The sequence below is a fragment of the Lentinula edodes genome (assembly GCF_021015755.1).
Source record: "Lentinula edodes strain Le(Bin) 0899 ss11 chromosome Unknown C8R40scaffold_1, whole genome shotgun sequence".
Classification (NCBI taxonomy): domain Eukaryota; kingdom Fungi; phylum Basidiomycota; class Agaricomycetes; order Agaricales; family Omphalotaceae; genus Lentinula; species Lentinula edodes.
Window position 1 is genome coordinate 1,239,366 of NW_025764307.1, and position 14,193 is coordinate 1,253,558.

General features: G+C 45.5%; 6 protein-coding genes across 6 annotated transcripts; 5 read left to right on the forward strand and 1 right to left on the reverse strand.

The window, feature by feature from the left end:
- The first annotated feature begins 10 nt into the window (after nucleotides 1–10).
- On the forward strand, nucleotides 11–1,640 carry C8R40DRAFT_1077524 (Clp protease-domain-containing protein). The gene is given in 9 exon segments (XM_046226985.1): nucleotides 11–219; nucleotides 278–349; nucleotides 412–546; nucleotides 561–563; nucleotides 661–787; nucleotides 838–984; nucleotides 1,037–1,069; nucleotides 1,120–1,510; nucleotides 1,587–1,640. 8 exon segments carry the CDS (start codon nucleotides 94–96, stop codon nucleotides 1,194–1,196), a joined length of 720 nt encoding a protein of 239 aa, XP_046092415.1. The 5' UTR covers nucleotides 11–93; the 3' UTR covers nucleotides 1,197–1,510; nucleotides 1,587–1,640.
- On the forward strand, nucleotides 1,640–4,108 carry C8R40DRAFT_1233304 (aspartic peptidase domain-containing protein). Its single transcript, XM_046233330.1, has 7 exons — nucleotides 1,640–1,998; nucleotides 2,052–2,155; nucleotides 2,212–2,363; nucleotides 2,418–2,489; nucleotides 2,540–2,893; nucleotides 2,953–3,196; nucleotides 3,257–4,108. The coding sequence occupies exons 1-7, from the start codon at nucleotides 1,843–1,845 to the stop codon at nucleotides 3,777–3,779; spliced, it is 1,605 nt and encodes a 534-aa protein (XP_046092416.1). The 5' UTR covers nucleotides 1,640–1,842; the 3' UTR covers nucleotides 3,780–4,108.
- Nucleotides 4,109–5,644, forward strand: C8R40DRAFT_1077527 (Golgin subfamily A member 7/ERF4 family-domain-containing protein). The gene is made up of 4 exons (XM_046226986.1): nucleotides 4,109–4,752; nucleotides 4,809–5,001; nucleotides 5,049–5,198; nucleotides 5,254–5,644. Exons 1-4 carry the CDS (start codon nucleotides 4,247–4,249, stop codon nucleotides 5,449–5,451), a joined length of 1,047 nt encoding a protein of 348 aa, XP_046092417.1. The 5' UTR covers nucleotides 4,109–4,246; the 3' UTR covers nucleotides 5,452–5,644.
- C8R40DRAFT_33153 (uncharacterized protein) lies at nucleotides 5,602–7,933 on the forward strand. The gene is made up of 5 exons (XM_046234730.1): nucleotides 5,602–6,163; nucleotides 6,228–6,289; nucleotides 6,344–6,430; nucleotides 6,486–7,607; nucleotides 7,658–7,933. Exons 1-5 carry the CDS (start codon nucleotides 5,791–5,793, stop codon nucleotides 7,781–7,783), a joined length of 1,770 nt encoding a protein of 589 aa, XP_046092418.1. The 5' UTR covers nucleotides 5,602–5,790; the 3' UTR covers nucleotides 7,784–7,933.
- A 159-nt stretch (nucleotides 7,934–8,092) lies between these two features.
- C8R40DRAFT_1242769 (SNF2-family ATP dependent chromatin remodeling factor snf21) lies at nucleotides 8,093–13,076 on the reverse strand. Its single transcript, XM_046233580.1, has 13 exons — nucleotides 12,964–13,076; nucleotides 12,814–12,904; nucleotides 11,300–12,756; nucleotides 10,954–11,251; nucleotides 10,471–10,900; nucleotides 10,219–10,414; nucleotides 9,939–10,162; nucleotides 9,860–9,874; nucleotides 9,549–9,756; nucleotides 9,156–9,497; nucleotides 8,820–9,101; nucleotides 8,614–8,766; nucleotides 8,093–8,564 (listed from the first exon to the last, which is right to left on the reverse strand). Exons 1-13 carry the CDS (start codon nucleotides 13,033–13,035, stop codon nucleotides 8,157–8,159), a joined length of 4,176 nt encoding a protein of 1,391 aa, XP_046092419.1. The 5' UTR covers nucleotides 13,036–13,076; the 3' UTR covers nucleotides 8,093–8,156.
- Nucleotides 13,077–13,162: 86 nt separating this feature from the next.
- Nucleotides 13,163–13,944, forward strand: C8R40DRAFT_1157729 (Mago nashi protein; the record flags this gene model as incomplete). Its single annotated transcript, XM_046229655.1, has 6 exons — nucleotides 13,163–13,197; nucleotides 13,304–13,419; nucleotides 13,487–13,550; nucleotides 13,607–13,694; nucleotides 13,750–13,839; nucleotides 13,894–13,944. The coding sequence occupies 6 exons, from the start codon at nucleotides 13,163–13,165 to the stop codon at nucleotides 13,942–13,944; spliced, it is 444 nt and encodes a 147-aa protein (XP_046092420.1).
- Nucleotides 13,945–14,193: the final 249 nt, after the last annotated feature.

Here is a 14,193-nt window from a genome sequence, read left to right on the forward strand (position 1 = left end):
AAGTAGAAAACGTGGTAAATTTCTGGACGCGCCAGTGGTCACGCGTCACGGGAGGGTGGAATTTCTGATGAGGGTAGGCTAATCATTACGGTCATGTTTCGCCCTGCTTCAGTTTTTAGACTTGGCGCAAAACATCTCTCTCGTCGATATCACCCACTAGCAAATCAATCGTTTTCTCCAGCTAGCTCTTCGCTTGTGCCAATCGTGATTGAACAAACTGTCGGTTCTCGTTGGTTCTGGTTCCTGTCGGCCCTAATTTTGTGCGTTCATTACTTAGGGTAGAGGAGAACGTTCCTATGATATATTTTCACGTTTACTTCGTGAGAGAGTGATAATGCTTTATGGTCCGGTTAGTCTTGTATTCATATCCTTGCTACCTAGTCATACAAATATTTACCATCTTCTTTCCAGATACGCGACACAGATTCGACCCTCACTGTCGCGCAACTGCTCTTCTTGGAGGCAGAGGACACTACCAAACCAATTCATCTCTATATCAACTCTCCTGGAGGTAGTGTTACTGCGGGCCTCGCAATATATGATACAGTACGTTCATTTGCATGAACCATCATGTTCATTATGTTCAATGCTTACAAGACTAGATGCAGGTTGGCCCTTGGCTTCGAAGGTTTACAATCATTCTCTGACTTTATCAATCACCAGTATGTCTCGGCTCCCATACACACATACTGTATCGGTCAAGCTGCGAGCATGGGTTCACTTTTGCTATCTGCAGGAGAGAAAGGGAAGCGACATTGTCTTCCTAATGCCAGCATTATGATACATCGTACGCGAATACATGATATACCATCTGCGTTCGGTTCTCATACTTCATAGAGCCTTCTGGTGGAGCATCCGGCCAAGCAAGCGACATTGCCATACACGCCAAAGAAATATTGCGGATCAGGGAGTTGCTTACAGGCATATATCAAAAACACTGCGGAAAACCAGAGGAAAGTCTTGCGGATGGTTTAAAGCGTTTTGGTATGTCTCCGGGCTTATTTGAAAGTAACGAAAGCCCTAATCGGATCGTCAGAAACGGCTTTGGAACGTGATTACTTCATGACAGGTATTTTGCATGTCTCTGTTGTCTTGGGTCTATTCTAACGCTATCGATAGCCCAGGAAGCTCTAAACTTTGGCATTGTTGATGCTATATTAGAAAAAAGTCCGAAGTCTGATAACCCAGCCTCGTAACGCCGTCGAATACAACCTACAAGATGATTACGTGCTTGATGCTTCTGCTATTCGGTCCGAATTCCTAGAATATATAGGTATATTCATCGCCATCCAACACAATACTGTCGAGTTTTACACACTCACTCAATCGTTATTCGTCCGGACGCTCGTGTTGATATTGTGTGCTCCGATGTTTGAAAACTGTGCCGCTTACCAGGGTGAGGTTTCAGCAATCCCGAGATATCTATATCCTCTCTGCGAGTCTCTGGAGGTCTCTGGGGACAAATACAGGCACGATTCACAAAGTTTGAGAATGTCATTCGGCACCGAAGGTACCTTCGTATGTTGAGGTCTAGCTGAAGATGAACATACACTGATTAAGATTGCTCTTCATTGAATGTGTTAAAGATGTTCAGCTTTATGAAAAAGTGAAAGTGTTCCCTGCAGGTTCAAATTAGCGCCACTGTGACTCTGGATAGTCACCGCTTTGCTTCACATCATGTTTGGGGCATCTTTGGTAATGCGCCACATTTCCCTGGAGGAAGACTATCAAATACCCAATAAGAAAGCAAAATTAGTTAGCACAAAATTTTGTTCTCTTTAAAGTCGAAGAGCACCGATTCCCCATCTTTGTCCTCCCCATCATCATTGATCGTCACCTATCATGCATTATGACCTCGTCAGCTGTAGCTTACTGGTCTTCCTGAGCAGTTCGGTGGCAGCAGTGCTGGACAAGCGAGATACGGACCCTTCACTTGAAACACTAATAATACCGCTAACGTTGGACAACACATCACGCTATTCCGTGGATGTAGGGATGGTATGCATCCTGATTTTTCTTTCACACTTCACTGAACATTCTTTCTTCCATAGTCACCTGGTCCTGACCAACAGTCATTCAGTTTTGTCGTCACAACGGGTACTGGTTACAGTGTTGTTGCTGGAGTTGGATGTAATGACTGTCAGGGAGTTTCGAGGTAATTGCTTGTTTGCATACACAGACCCATTTTGATTCCAAAACTGAGACCTTCAGCTACAATGCCAACCTATCTACTACTGCCAAGCAACTGCCTGATGTACAAAATATGTCTTTGGTAGGAACAAATGCAAGTGGGAGTTTGGTAGAGGAGAATTGTCAACTCACTCAAGCGAATGGGTCAGTGTGGCCATATCCGAATCAAACATGTAAGTAAGGACTTTCATGTTGATTCTACTAATTCTGATCAGGACGTGGGTAAGTAATTGTTGCAAACACCTCTTCAGATCTCTTCTCTCCCGGAATCTCTGGTGTTTTTGGGCTTGGAACAAACGGTATGACCAATGCGAAAGATAATTCTACTGTGTTGGCTAAATGTGATCAGGTCGTAATGGTGATTTCTCCGCAACGGTCTATAGTGGCTGGCTAACTAGAAATCCCGGGAAAACCAACTTCACATTTGGGATGATGCTGAACCCTCCAAGGAATTCCGGGACAGATGGCGGGGTTCTCCATTGGCAATCCCCGGACACTGCATCCTATGAGGGCAATGTTGTTTGGAAGTCCATGTTGAATTCAAATTCTACATCTTTGCAAACAGATTGGTTCATCACCATGGATTCACTATCTTTCGAAAGTGGTGGTAATGTGAACGTGTCCCAAAGCGGCGAACTCACAACAGCGGTGGATCCTTTCGAGTCAGCCTTGATTTTCCCTCAAGCAATAGCTGGGGCAATATGTAAGTGTTGGTTGCTGGTAACCCAGTGCTCAGTCCGTTGGTTCAACTTGTATATACAGATGGTGGGATTGAGGATACATCGCTCCTTCCTTCTCTGACAACCGCCACCAACAAATGGGCTATACCCTGTGACACAAAAATGAGTCTAACGTTAACATTTGGCCCGCTCTCTGTGCCAATGGACGAGACCATTCTTGTTTTACAAAATGGAAATAGTTGCATTGGCATAATCGAGGAATGGTCTGATCCTCAAGCAGATGAATATTATTTATTAGGTTCCAGTTTCATCTCTCAGTTATACATGTGAGTAAAATTAGACCTCTCAGTAGATTGATATTGTATTCATGTTATCATATTGGACAGAATATTCTCTATCTCGGGATCATCCCAAGGTGGAGTTGGTTTCGCACACAGAACTTCATCTCCTAAAAAGCTTTCTGCTGGTCAAGTCTCTGGCATTGTTCTGGGTTCAGTCGCCTTTGCCTCATTGCTTGTTCTCATTCTCTTCTTGTACTACCGTCACCAAAGGAAGCAACAGGAGAGGGAACTTCCTGTTCCTTTCATTTCACCTCCGGTGTCACCGAATCACCAAACATCACTTAATGAAGATCGAGGTAGAATGGCCGTCGACTTCGCGTCGAGTCCATCATTCGATTGCAATGAATTCGGAATCAGGTTGCCTCATGATGATAGTCATGAAGTCACGATGGCGCTGTCCTCTTCTGTGTACACACCACTTCGACCGAATCAGACCCCGGTAGTGTCTTCATTGAATCTAGAAACGCCTCCCCCATATCATCAATCAATCACAAATACTGGAAGTCCGCAACCTCTTCCCGTTCAAAAGTCTGAAGTTACTATTCAGACGGACATTGTACTGGCATAATTTCGACATACATTTAATTCAATCTGGCCAATCTTCAGCCATTCACGACGTTATGTATATTATAATAATTATGTATAGAAGTACGTCCTTTATATGCTCTTAGGCTTCCTAGACTTTGAATATCGTTTATATAATATGTATTTTTATAGTATTGTTTCCGGACATTAGATAGGTCCTGGTAGGTCCTGGTCTGTCGAAAGGAAAGCCGTGTGGTGTGTCTATCAGCCGCACTTGGAAAATAACGGCCAACTTGAATATGGGCTACCTGCAGGCTGAGAAAACAAGCCACTAGAACATACTTAGCGTCTCTTTTTAGCGCCTGTTCGGCCTCTTGCCGACCTGCTTTCATAACCCTTCAATAGCCTCAGCGTGTTAACGACAGAAGGCTTGACTGTAAGTATATCACACTGTGGCTTCATTCAGCCATTCACACACATTATCCTTTATCTCTCGCTGAAACTATTGGGATGGCTTCAAACGAGGAAGACTCACGAGAGGGCGCTTCATCCGATGTTATAGATGTCACCAGTAAACATGAAGTCAGGATATCACGGCAAAATTTACCTCCAAGTCCTCCACTTACAAGGTCAAATTCTGTGGCGAGTACTCCTGGTGTAACTGTGTTGGACGAAGATAGGGATGAGAAGGACATGGCGAACGAGAACGAGGTTTCAGAAGAAGGTTGGGATCCTTTGCAACGCGAAGTAGGAGGTCAGCCGATGGAGGATGAAACATTTGTCGCTGCTCGAGGCGGGGAGTTGCTTGAAGCCGGTGACTCCGTTGTGGACGTCAACGGCCGAGTCATTTTCTCTCCTGGTCGAAATCTATCACGCTCAAACCTTCAGCTTGAGTTCGAGCCCAGGCCACTACAACCCTGGGACCTTGTGGATCCCCCCTTGACTAATGGAGAGAAGCTTATCAATCCATATGGTACAGTGAACTCGCACAAGTTTAGCACTTTACAAGATTCAGCGTATGTTCGTAGTCTCGCATTGAAATTTCTATGCTGACTACGCATACATGCTATAGTCGTAGTCGCTCCCTAATACCCAAGTCATCATATTACTTTGGCCCCCCTCCACCTGGCTCGGCATATGGCTCCCGTCCCATAGGTCAGATTGGGTTGCACCATCCTCGGGAAATCATTAGAGTCGAAAGAGACTATACTGGAGGAGAGCTGATACAATTTGCACCAATCTATCTTTTGGAACTAGAAGGCCGAGTAAGACTTATCTCAGCCTGAATAACAGCATCTGATCTGTTTTTTAGATAACGCCGACTCAGTTTCTGGAATCGATGAACTCTATCAACGAGCTTCTTATATCGGCGCATAGTTTTCGCCATGCAATGATAGATAATCTTCTCTCCATATTCACCCTACAACTCTTCTCTGTTGTTTTTGATACGCATTATGAAAGGGTTCGGTTTATCTGCTTCTAGATGAATACTGGTGCTTTATCAACTGTTTTGTCAGGAAATGAAGCGCCTACAACAGTTATTCGACAAGTTGAACACGGATATATACAATCCTTCAGGATTGAACCTCTTGTGGCCAAGGAAGGTTGCGTTTTTGTTTGTGAGTTTGAAGTCCTTCACACCCAGGTGGGGAACTTATCAGTGGTGTTTTAGCTCGAGATTGAATATTATGTGGGTAACGTCCGTCATCCTTTGAAGTAACTAACTTCATCTACGTGTAGTGATTCTAACAGCGTTTAGAAGTGGGACTCTTTGTTATATGTAATATATATACCGTACAGTGTTATTCATAATCGACATTCCGGAGATTTGCCCGAGCTTGAGAACTAGTACGCGTATGCGGAACAGAGCAGTGAGTCAAAAGACGAACGGCGCCGAAGTTGCATATATTACGTAATCTCAGTAGATAAGTCAGCAACCCAGACTCGACCGCTCGCCGTTCCACTATCATCTCGTTCTGCTGGTTTTAACAGTATTGCTGAAGTCAAGCACTGCGCCTGCTTGCCGTTGTCTCATTTCTGTACCTCTTGGCTTGATGGAGTCTTTCTCTAACCTCGCTCCTCTTTGGGACCTTTCTCAGGCAACTAATTTCTCTCAGCTCCCTGACGAAGAATTTCTTGCACTTCTGCAGAAGCAGTTTCCAAGTGCCGGGCAACATGGTAGTTATCAATCAAGTGGATTTGGAGCTGTAGACGGCGTCAACCCTCAAAGCATCACCCAGTACTCCTTACCTAGTATCACTCCTCCTTCTGAAGATAGCAGTCCTAGTCCCCAGGCCGCTGAAAGCTCGAGTAAACAGAGTCCTGAAGAGAGCTCACCGCAAGAAGACTTCTCTGAGTTTGGATTGAAGCGAAAGGCCAGCGACGAAGATCTGGGTGAGGGGCCAAGTCAGAAGAGTGCTCATACAGGTGTGTTGTGATTAGTGTCTAATTCCATTCCAATCTTAATCTTGTGAATTTTCAACGGTGCTAGGATCAATTGGCAAGAAGGACAAGGCTGCGTCGTCAAAGCGCAAGAGTTCAGGCTCGGGCCCGGTAAGCTTCGCCTATCGCCCTTCCACTTCCTTTGTATTTAGTTCTTGATCAAAGGATGAAACTCGTCTCATCAAGCGCAAAGAGCAAAATCGTGCAGCTCAGCGAGCATTCCGGGAGCGCAAAGAAAAGCATGTCAAAGATGTAAGCATCCAATGATAAAACAGGCATTCCAATATTAATCGGTTCATCGTTGTAGCTCGAAGACAAGGTTGCCGCACTTGAATCCAAAAATCAACAGGCCACGACCGAAAATGAAAACTTGCGTGATCTCCTCTCCAGGTTACAATCTGAGAACATGGCGCTCAAAGAGGCATCGTTCACCTTTTCCGTTCCAAAGCAGCCTACAGCGAGCACATCAACAGCGTCTTCGAAGAGTCCCTTGTTTGCTCCCGACAACTCACTATTCTCCACCTTGCCACGGATAACATACACCGCTCCCGATCCGTCTAAATATACCAATCCACTCGATATGACGTCTATGATGTCGTTCGATCCCAGTGTGCTCAACTTGCTTGACGAAAGCCCACAGGAGACCGCTACCGATGGTGCGATGCAAATGGACTTTGGATTTGGCAAAACCAACAGCGATGAATTTTTGCCAAAAAATTATACCACTATTGCTAGTAATCCTGCGTTTTTCTCATTGACGTCCGCCTTTGACCATTTTACACCACCGACGAACTCGTCATCAGTGTCTGGTTCGCAATCGCAATCACCATCTAATAATACCAATGATCGGAGCCCTTTTAACTTCGATATGAGTACACTGACACAGTGGCCTACACCTTCATCTACCGGTCACGATTCTGGGACGCTGGATGACCTATTCGGAGGTGCTGGATTCCTCGGCCCGCAGCAGCAGGTGGATGTGAATTCTTTCATAACCGGAGGATCACCCTCAGCGGTCAGCCCCGTCCTTCACCACACGAACAATCCAGGCTACAATTCTCCTACTACGTCTGCCTCATCCTCACCAGCTTCCCATACTTCCGATCCTCTGTTCAGCGCACGTGAGGGCTCGTCGTCAGAGTCGGAGGCAGGACACGACGATTCTGAATGTCCTAAAACAAAAGCTGACTTTATTCAACACATTGAATCCTCTGGACAATCTTCGTTTGTAGACACAGTCGCAAATCAGAATTTCCTGCAGACTGTGTCTTGTAACCCTATCCATATCAATTCAGAGAAGAACGGACCACCGTTCCTTTCGACTGTCGAATGCGACGGCAGAACCACTTTTCCGCCGGTGGACAAGAGCGACGAGAACGTTCCCGTTCTTGACGCCTGGCGAAACATTACTCGGGATCCACAATATAAGGTCCGATACTTTATTTGTTTCATGTTTGGAAGTCCTGACTCCTCATTCAGGAATGCGATATCGCAAATCTCTGCTCTGAGTTCGCGAGTAAAGCCCGTTGCGATGGCTCTAAGGTGGTTCTAGAGCCTCAGGGTGTAACAAGTCTAATGGAATCTCTCAAAAAGCGTCATGTTTGAAGGTCACCGTCCACGGTTCATGTAATAACTGCAGGTCCGTGTATTTGTATCCATAGTGAAATTTCCGCACTACTCAATCAGCCGATTCTTTGCTTCGTCGTTTCTGAACTTTTACTTATCCGTTGTTATTCTTTTTATCATGTCATAAAACCATTTGGTTTGCATTTGATTCTGCGTATCTTTGCGATACATATATTCTTTCCACTGATAGAAAGTTGTCGATTTCGCAGTGTATCTTCATACATTTTCTGTATATTTCCTCCTAGCTGAAAACCTATAGCACTAAGTATTGATATGAAATGAAAAATTCTACATACACAATCGATAATAAAGAAAGAACGATAAAATTACAGGGCAGCAAAACACGGTTCACTCATTCATCATCACTAGGAGTGAGATACTCCTCATCGCTGAGCACCTGCTTCCTTCCTGAACCTCTCGATTTAAGCGGAGGAGGCGGACGCTCGTCGTCATCCATTGGCGTTAGTGCTGAATCATATGAGCCTGCATTCGAGCCGCTTCCCGAAGCTGTAGACATCGCCCCAGGTAGACTTGAACCGCTTATGACCCTGTCATATGCCGCATTGAAGACCTTCTCCATTTCCTCAGCATCATTGTAAACCCAGGATCCCTCTTGATTGTAAGTGCGAGCATTGTTGAACATGAGTTTCCAGTCAGATTTGTACTGAAGAACATCCTTGTAGAAGTTCCCTTGGCTACGTTTTCGTATTTGAGATAGGGCGATAGGCTGCTTGATAAGCTGATAGTAGTCTGGATAGTCCTGAAGCAATATGAGCAATGGATAATTTATGAAATGACCAACGACGTACTCTCTTGTCAGGTACTTCTCTGAAAAGTTCACAACGTTTTCGGCCCTCTTCAGCTTCACAAGCCAGAACTGCTTTGTAACACTCGTTGAAAGCCTTCTTCATCTTCTCACGCAGGGCTGGGGATGGTTCGGAAGCCTTGGTTTTTCGTCTTTTCTGCAAATGCAGTGAGCAAGTTGCGAAAGAACATTGTAAAAATCTGAATGTACCTGATCCCTTTCGTCATCGTCATCGTCGTCTTCAGCAATTGAAGGGGTGACAGACATGGATTTCATCGCGCCCCGTTTTCGTTTCGAGCCAACAGCAAGTTCGTCGTGATTCAACTTTGATTTTGCCTTCCTTCCTCTTCGTCCTCGAGATTCCGTATCAGAGGCAGGAGTACCGCGATTTGACACTTCGGCTTCTTTCAGGAGTTTATTGGTGGCTCGTCTTTCCTTCCTTTCTCTAGTCTTATCAGTTAACTCTTGAAGATCCTCGCCGTCTTCTAATGCCTGATGCAACATCTGAGCTCAAGATCAGGGGGAAAAATGGTTGAACAAACGTACCATAGCCCACGTATCGTCATCAAGACCATCATTGTAGCTTACGACATTCCTCTTTCTTTGTCCACGACCTTCGACAAGTTCTTCCGCATCTTTTGAGTCAAATGGCTCATCTGTCTGGTAACACTCTGGCAACTCTTCGAGCTGTACTAATGGTTGTGGAGGCTTCCCACGATTGCCCATGGCCCTCCAGTTCTCTATGGCATCTCGTTCACGTTTGATGTCCATCTCTCGGAAAATTTCAGCCTCCTCGTCGCTACGTGAAATAAGGGCATTCAACTCGTCATCATTCATATCCCCTGCTTCTTCATTATCTTCCTCTTGATCGGCTTCCAGAATAGACCGCTATGTACTTAATTAGAAAATAGCACGTATAAATGAAAAACAGATACTTGCCAATAATTCTTCTTGCTCTTCTTGCGTAGATTTATTGTCAAATCGACCAGCTTGGATGACTTTGTCGTCAATATCGAGCTTGTATCGTGCACGTTGATACATTGCTTCTTCTACACTCTTCTCAGTTATGAAACGAAGAATTAAGACGGCCTTTGTTTGACCAATACGATGGGCACGATCTTGAGCCTGAAGGTCGGCATGAGGGTTCCTGTGATGGGATAAGTGGGCGTCAAGGGGGGGAGGGGGGGGGGGATGGGAAGATGCACGACGTCAGCTTTTATACAGGCTAATTTATAGAGAAAGCTTGTTACCAATCGGAATCAAAGCTGTTCAAAAGAGAACGAGATATGTCAGCAAACGGGAACTAGAATACGTTCAGGTGAAACTTACATGATAACGGTATCAGCGGTTTGCAAGTTTAGACCAAGACCACCAGCCCTAGTGGAGAGAATGAAGACTTTATATTCCGATCCTTTGGCATTGAAGAGAGTGACGAAGGAGGCACGCTCCTCCGTTTTTGTACCTCCATCCAGCCGCAGGAACTTGACACCTAGGTATCTCAGAAAGTCGGCCATGATGTCCATGACTTTGGTCATTTGAAAGAAGATAAGGACCTTGACAGGATGTAAGTTAGCTTTCAAATCAAACACTACCGAGGAGGTAAACACACTCTATGTCCGGTAGCAAAGAATTTCGGCAGTACTCGATTCAAGAGCTCAAGTTTACCAGAAGTACGAACAATACGTTCGTCTATCATGCCACTGGGGTTTACTTTGTCTTCAACACTCTCGAATAAGAACGGGTGCTGGCATATTTTGCGGAGTTGCATGAGCTCATTGCTCAAACCTTTTACACCTCCGCTCTTCCTGAAAGTGGAATCATATCGAGTCAGCATAACTACAAACTTCCGCGAAACACATACCCTTTACCGTCTGCGATCATCTTATACTTTTTCATTTGCTTGTAAAGTTGACTTTGAAGAGCGCTCATGCGGACCTTGATGACCTTTTCGACCTTATCAGGCAATTCGCTTTCTACATCCTTCTTTAGACGTCTAAGCAAGAATGGCCGAAGTACTTTATGTAAACGACGGATAATCAGAAGCGCTTCCTCTTCGTTGAGCTCGATTTTGTCGCCGGTACCGCTGTTAGCGAATGGGGTATTGAACCACTCGTCGAATGATTTCACAGAATTGAAGACCTTTGGCAAAGCAAAGTTGAGCAGAGCCCAGAGCTCGGGTAGGTTGTTTTGCAGGGGAGTTCCGGTGAGGATGAGACGAAAGCGGGAATGATAGTAGGTGGTGAGAGTTTGAGCGAGCTTGGATTGCGTATTTTTCATGCGATGACCCTCGTCTGTAAAAAGAGATGAATGGGGCAGCAATGAAAACAATACACGTAGGACACACCGATGATCATATGCAACCACTTCATTTTACTCAAAACAGGGCGGTCTTTGATGATGTACTCGTAAGTCGTCAGCAGGACATGAAATCCCCCCACGCGAAGATCTCCTTGCAACGCTCTGCGTTGAGCGGGATTGCCTTTGTAGGAGATGACCTTGATGGCTGGAGCCCATTTGGCAAACTCCCCGGACCAATTGGTCATGGTAGAAAGAGGAACAATGACGAGGTAAGGACCACGCTGATTTTTGGATTCGATAAGAAAAGAGATGAGGGAAATAGTCTGAATGGTTTTTCCCAGACCCTACAGTCAAACGTCAGCAAAGGAATAAACTATGCGAGAAGTGATTACCATTTCGTCGGCCAGGATTCCATTCAGTTTATTGTTGTACAGACTGACCATCCATTGTAAGCCCTTTAACTGATATTCCTTCAAGGTGCCTCCAACGAGGATGGAGGGCTGGCGAGTGACTCTCTCAGAAATTCTATGTGCGACCGCGTAGTAGTCGACCTTGGTTTTATCTTGAGGTTCGTCCGTACTAACCTGAGCGCCGAAAGTTGCCTCTGAGGCGGGCGCGTCCTCCATTTCGAAATCACGCAAACCTGCACCCTCGTTCTGCTGAGCCATTACAGATTGTGCAAGAGAATCAAGGAAAGTATCTGTTTGCCGAAGAAGATGGGTAATTCGGGTATCTTTCGCAGTATCAATGAGTTTCATATATGCCTCCTCGTCATCTGCTTTGAGCGCCTTCAGACGTTCTTTCGAAATGCGTTCAATGCGCTTTTGTTCTTCCTTCTCAGTCTGAACATGAAAATTGAGCACGGAACGACCGAGTCGAGTGAGACGATCCTGCGCGGCTCGGTTGGCCTCAATCACCTGGCGACCATGATTACAGATGACAGTGAGTTGTTCGACATGCTTGTGTTTAGCGCGTCGTTCACGATCGAGACGTTGCTTGCGCTCGAGCTGTTCTGTCATACGTGCATCACGGATCGTTGGTTTGCGTGTACGACGGAAGTCAGGACGATTCAGAGGAACAAGTGAACCATGAGTGAGTCGTTCAGCGACGAGAGCACGCATCGTACGCTGTTTTTCGATAAGGCGAAGGGATTTGAGTTCAATGAGGGCAGTCAATTTGCCATGAGACGTGGAAGGAAACGAGAGAGGCGAGTTAGTATCAGGCATAAACTCTTCAACAATGTCATTCTCAAAACTCTCGTCTCCAACTGTGGCTGGAATAGATTCGAGCTCACGCATTCGCTGCTGAATTCGAGCGTCGATGTAGCGATCCCGTTCATTGAGGATCTGCTGGGCGTCGAGCCCTGGAGGCATGATGGTAGGAACAAGGAGACGTTGAAGACGGGTGGCAAATAAGGTAGGGTCCATTTCGGCATGACGCTTCAGTTGTGAGAACGGATGGCGGTAGGAATTGTAAGGATAGATACCAGAATTGACATCGTCTTCGAGGAAAGGGCCTTTCGGCATATCTGCTGGGTTGATAGGCAGCACGACCGCCTGCTCCTCGGTTTTGAGAGCAACATCAGGGGCTTTGGATATTTTGACGGCGCTATCCACGATGCGTGAAGATGAGTCTGGGGGTTGAAGGAGCTTCTCAAGATCGGGGATAATGGTACTGTTAAGTTGCACAGCTTGATGAAGCCCTTCGGGAAGGGGAACCCCTCGAGAAAGCAGTCTAAACGCATGTATTTGGGCGCGTAAGACGTTGATCTGGTCTGGAGTAAATGATACCTCAGCTTGAGACTGCGAATGATGTTTAATCTGCGAGTTCTGTTGAGCCTGCAGTTGTACTGTGATAACCATTTTGGTGAAAAAGGGACTATAACATATAAGAATGATCTACGCACTAGGCGCCACTGCCTGAATCTGTTTCAGAAGATTTTCCAGCTCGGTCGGTGATTTTTGTTCAGTAGGATTCTTTCGCAAGAAACTCGCTCTCTGTAAACAAAAATTAGGATCGTTACTAATGTCCTTGGAGAAGACTCAAAGACTCCTACAGCTAACATCTGTTGTAGGTCCGGCATGCCAGGTCGAGTCTGCATGTTTGCCATCCCGCCGTTGGCTAACATTCCCAACGCGTTTAGAGGAGCCGGGCTTAAGATGTTGACAATGAATCGTTGAATAAGCGCTGAAGCGTGTGTGTGCTTCAGTGTGACTCCGTGACTAACTGTGACTGAACTGTTCTTTCCGTTCGTTATGAGTTCGCAAGACAACGATCCCTTTTACCTTCGGTGAGGAACGTGGTTTCAGTTGGAATCAAACTAACATATATACTCTAGGTACTAGTGCGTGTCCTCAATTCCTCGACCTGATATTTTGACACTAATGGTGCATCAGTACTGGGCACTCAGGAAAGCATGGTCATGAATTTTTAGAATTCGAATACTCGCATGGCCGTCTGCGATATGCCAACAACTCGAACTACAGAAATGACAGCCTCATCCGCAAAGAGAGTATGTGTTCATGTTGTGTCAGGAAACCAATACTTCAATGTCAAAATTGATTTTAATCTGGATTCAGTGTGGATCAGCCCGCTAGCTGTGAAAGAATTCAAGAGGATTATCGAGGCCAGTGAAGTTACTAAGTGCGCGCGTACTCAGCCTCCCAAACTGTCTGATAATGATCTTGTACTCGTTTTAGGGAAGACGACATAAACTGGCCCAAGAAAAACATTGTCGGCAAGCAGGAACTGGAAATCCGGATTGGGAATGATCACATTGCATTCGAAGTATGTAGTTGTCTGGTCCCGGTTTCGTTTCGGTATTGATATGTAGTTGTTACAGACCGCTAAGATTGGCTCGCTTGTTGACATTCAGGATAGCGAGGATCCAGAGGGTCTGCGCGTGTTTTACTATCTCATTCAGGATTTGAGGGTGCGTGTGCTCCTACCTGTTTTCAACCAAATTTTCCTGATTTTTTGTTTTCAGTGTTTTGTGTTTTCATTGATCACCCTTCATTTCAAGATCAAGCCGATCTAGAGGATGGACTGGAGAAGTTTAAAATCAACTTGCGCTAGCTTTACATGCGCGTCAGCCATCGTCCTATTCGAAATGTCAAGAAAATGCGCGTGGTGTATTGTTCCGTGAGTTGCTCTGCAGGCCTCCGTCTCGTTGGATGGTTGGACTAAATGACATTTAGTTTGTAACTTAGGTTGTTTTGGTATACTTGCGAGTTCAATCTATTCGATACTGCTGCTGTAGTGCTTTGTAGTATTGCTATCGTTGGTG

Excerpts from the sequence above, each read along its gene's own strand:
- C8R40DRAFT_1233304 (XM_046233330.1), top strand. The coding sequence starts at position 1,843 with ATGCATTATGACCTCGTCAGCTGTAGCTTACTGGTCTTCCTGAGCAGT. Across the intron at positions 2,364-2,417 it reads GCCATATCCGAATCAAACAT|TAATTGTTGCAAACACCTCT; the intron begins GTAAGTAAGGAC and ends GACGTGGGTAAG. Across the intron at positions 2,894-2,952 it reads AGCAATAGCTGGGGCAATAT|ATGGTGGGATTGAGGATACA; the intron begins GTAAGTGTTGGT and ends TTGTATATACAG.
- C8R40DRAFT_1077527 (XM_046226986.1), top strand. The coding sequence starts at position 4,247 with ATGGCTTCAAACGAGGAAGACTCACGAGAGGGCGCTTCATCCGATGTT. Across the intron at positions 4,753-4,808 it reads AGCACTTTACAAGATTCAGC|TCGTAGTCGCTCCCTAATAC; the intron begins GTATGTTCGTAG and ends TACATGCTATAG. Across the intron at positions 5,002-5,048 it reads TTTTGGAACTAGAAGGCCGA|ATAACGCCGACTCAGTTTCT; the intron begins GTAAGACTTATC and ends TCTGTTTTTTAG.
- C8R40DRAFT_1242769 (XM_046233580.1), bottom strand. The coding sequence starts at position 13,035 with ATGTTAGCCAACGGCGGGATGGCAAACATGCAGACTCGACCTGGCATG. Across the intron at positions 12,905-12,963 it reads ACCTACAACAGATGTTAGCT|AGAGCGAGTTTCTTGCGAAA; the intron begins GTAGGAGTCTTT and ends TTTTGTTTACAG. Across the intron at positions 8,767-8,819 it reads ACGATGACGAAAGGGATCAG|AAAAGACGAAAAACCAAGGC; the intron begins GTACATTCAGAT and ends CTGCATTTGCAG.
- C8R40DRAFT_1077524 (XM_046226985.1), top strand. The coding sequence starts at position 94 with ATGTTTCGCCCTGCTTCAGTTTTTAGACTTGGCGCAAAACATCTCTCT. Across the intron at positions 788-837 it reads TGCCAGCATTATGATACATC|AGCCTTCTGGTGGAGCATCC; the intron begins GTACGCGAATAC and ends CATACTTCATAG. Across the intron at positions 1,070-1,119 it reads ACGTGATTACTTCATGACAG|CCCAGGAAGCTCTAAACTTT; the intron begins GTATTTTGCATG and ends CGCTATCGATAG.
- C8R40DRAFT_33153 (XM_046234730.1), top strand. The coding sequence starts at position 5,791 with ATGGAGTCTTTCTCTAACCTCGCTCCTCTTTGGGACCTTTCTCAGGCA. Across the intron at positions 6,431-6,485 it reads AAGAAAAGCATGTCAAAGAT|CTCGAAGACAAGGTTGCCGC; the intron begins GTAAGCATCCAA and ends TCATCGTTGTAG. Across the intron at positions 7,608-7,657 it reads CTCGGGATCCACAATATAAG|GAATGCGATATCGCAAATCT; the intron begins GTCCGATACTTT and ends CTCCTCATTCAG.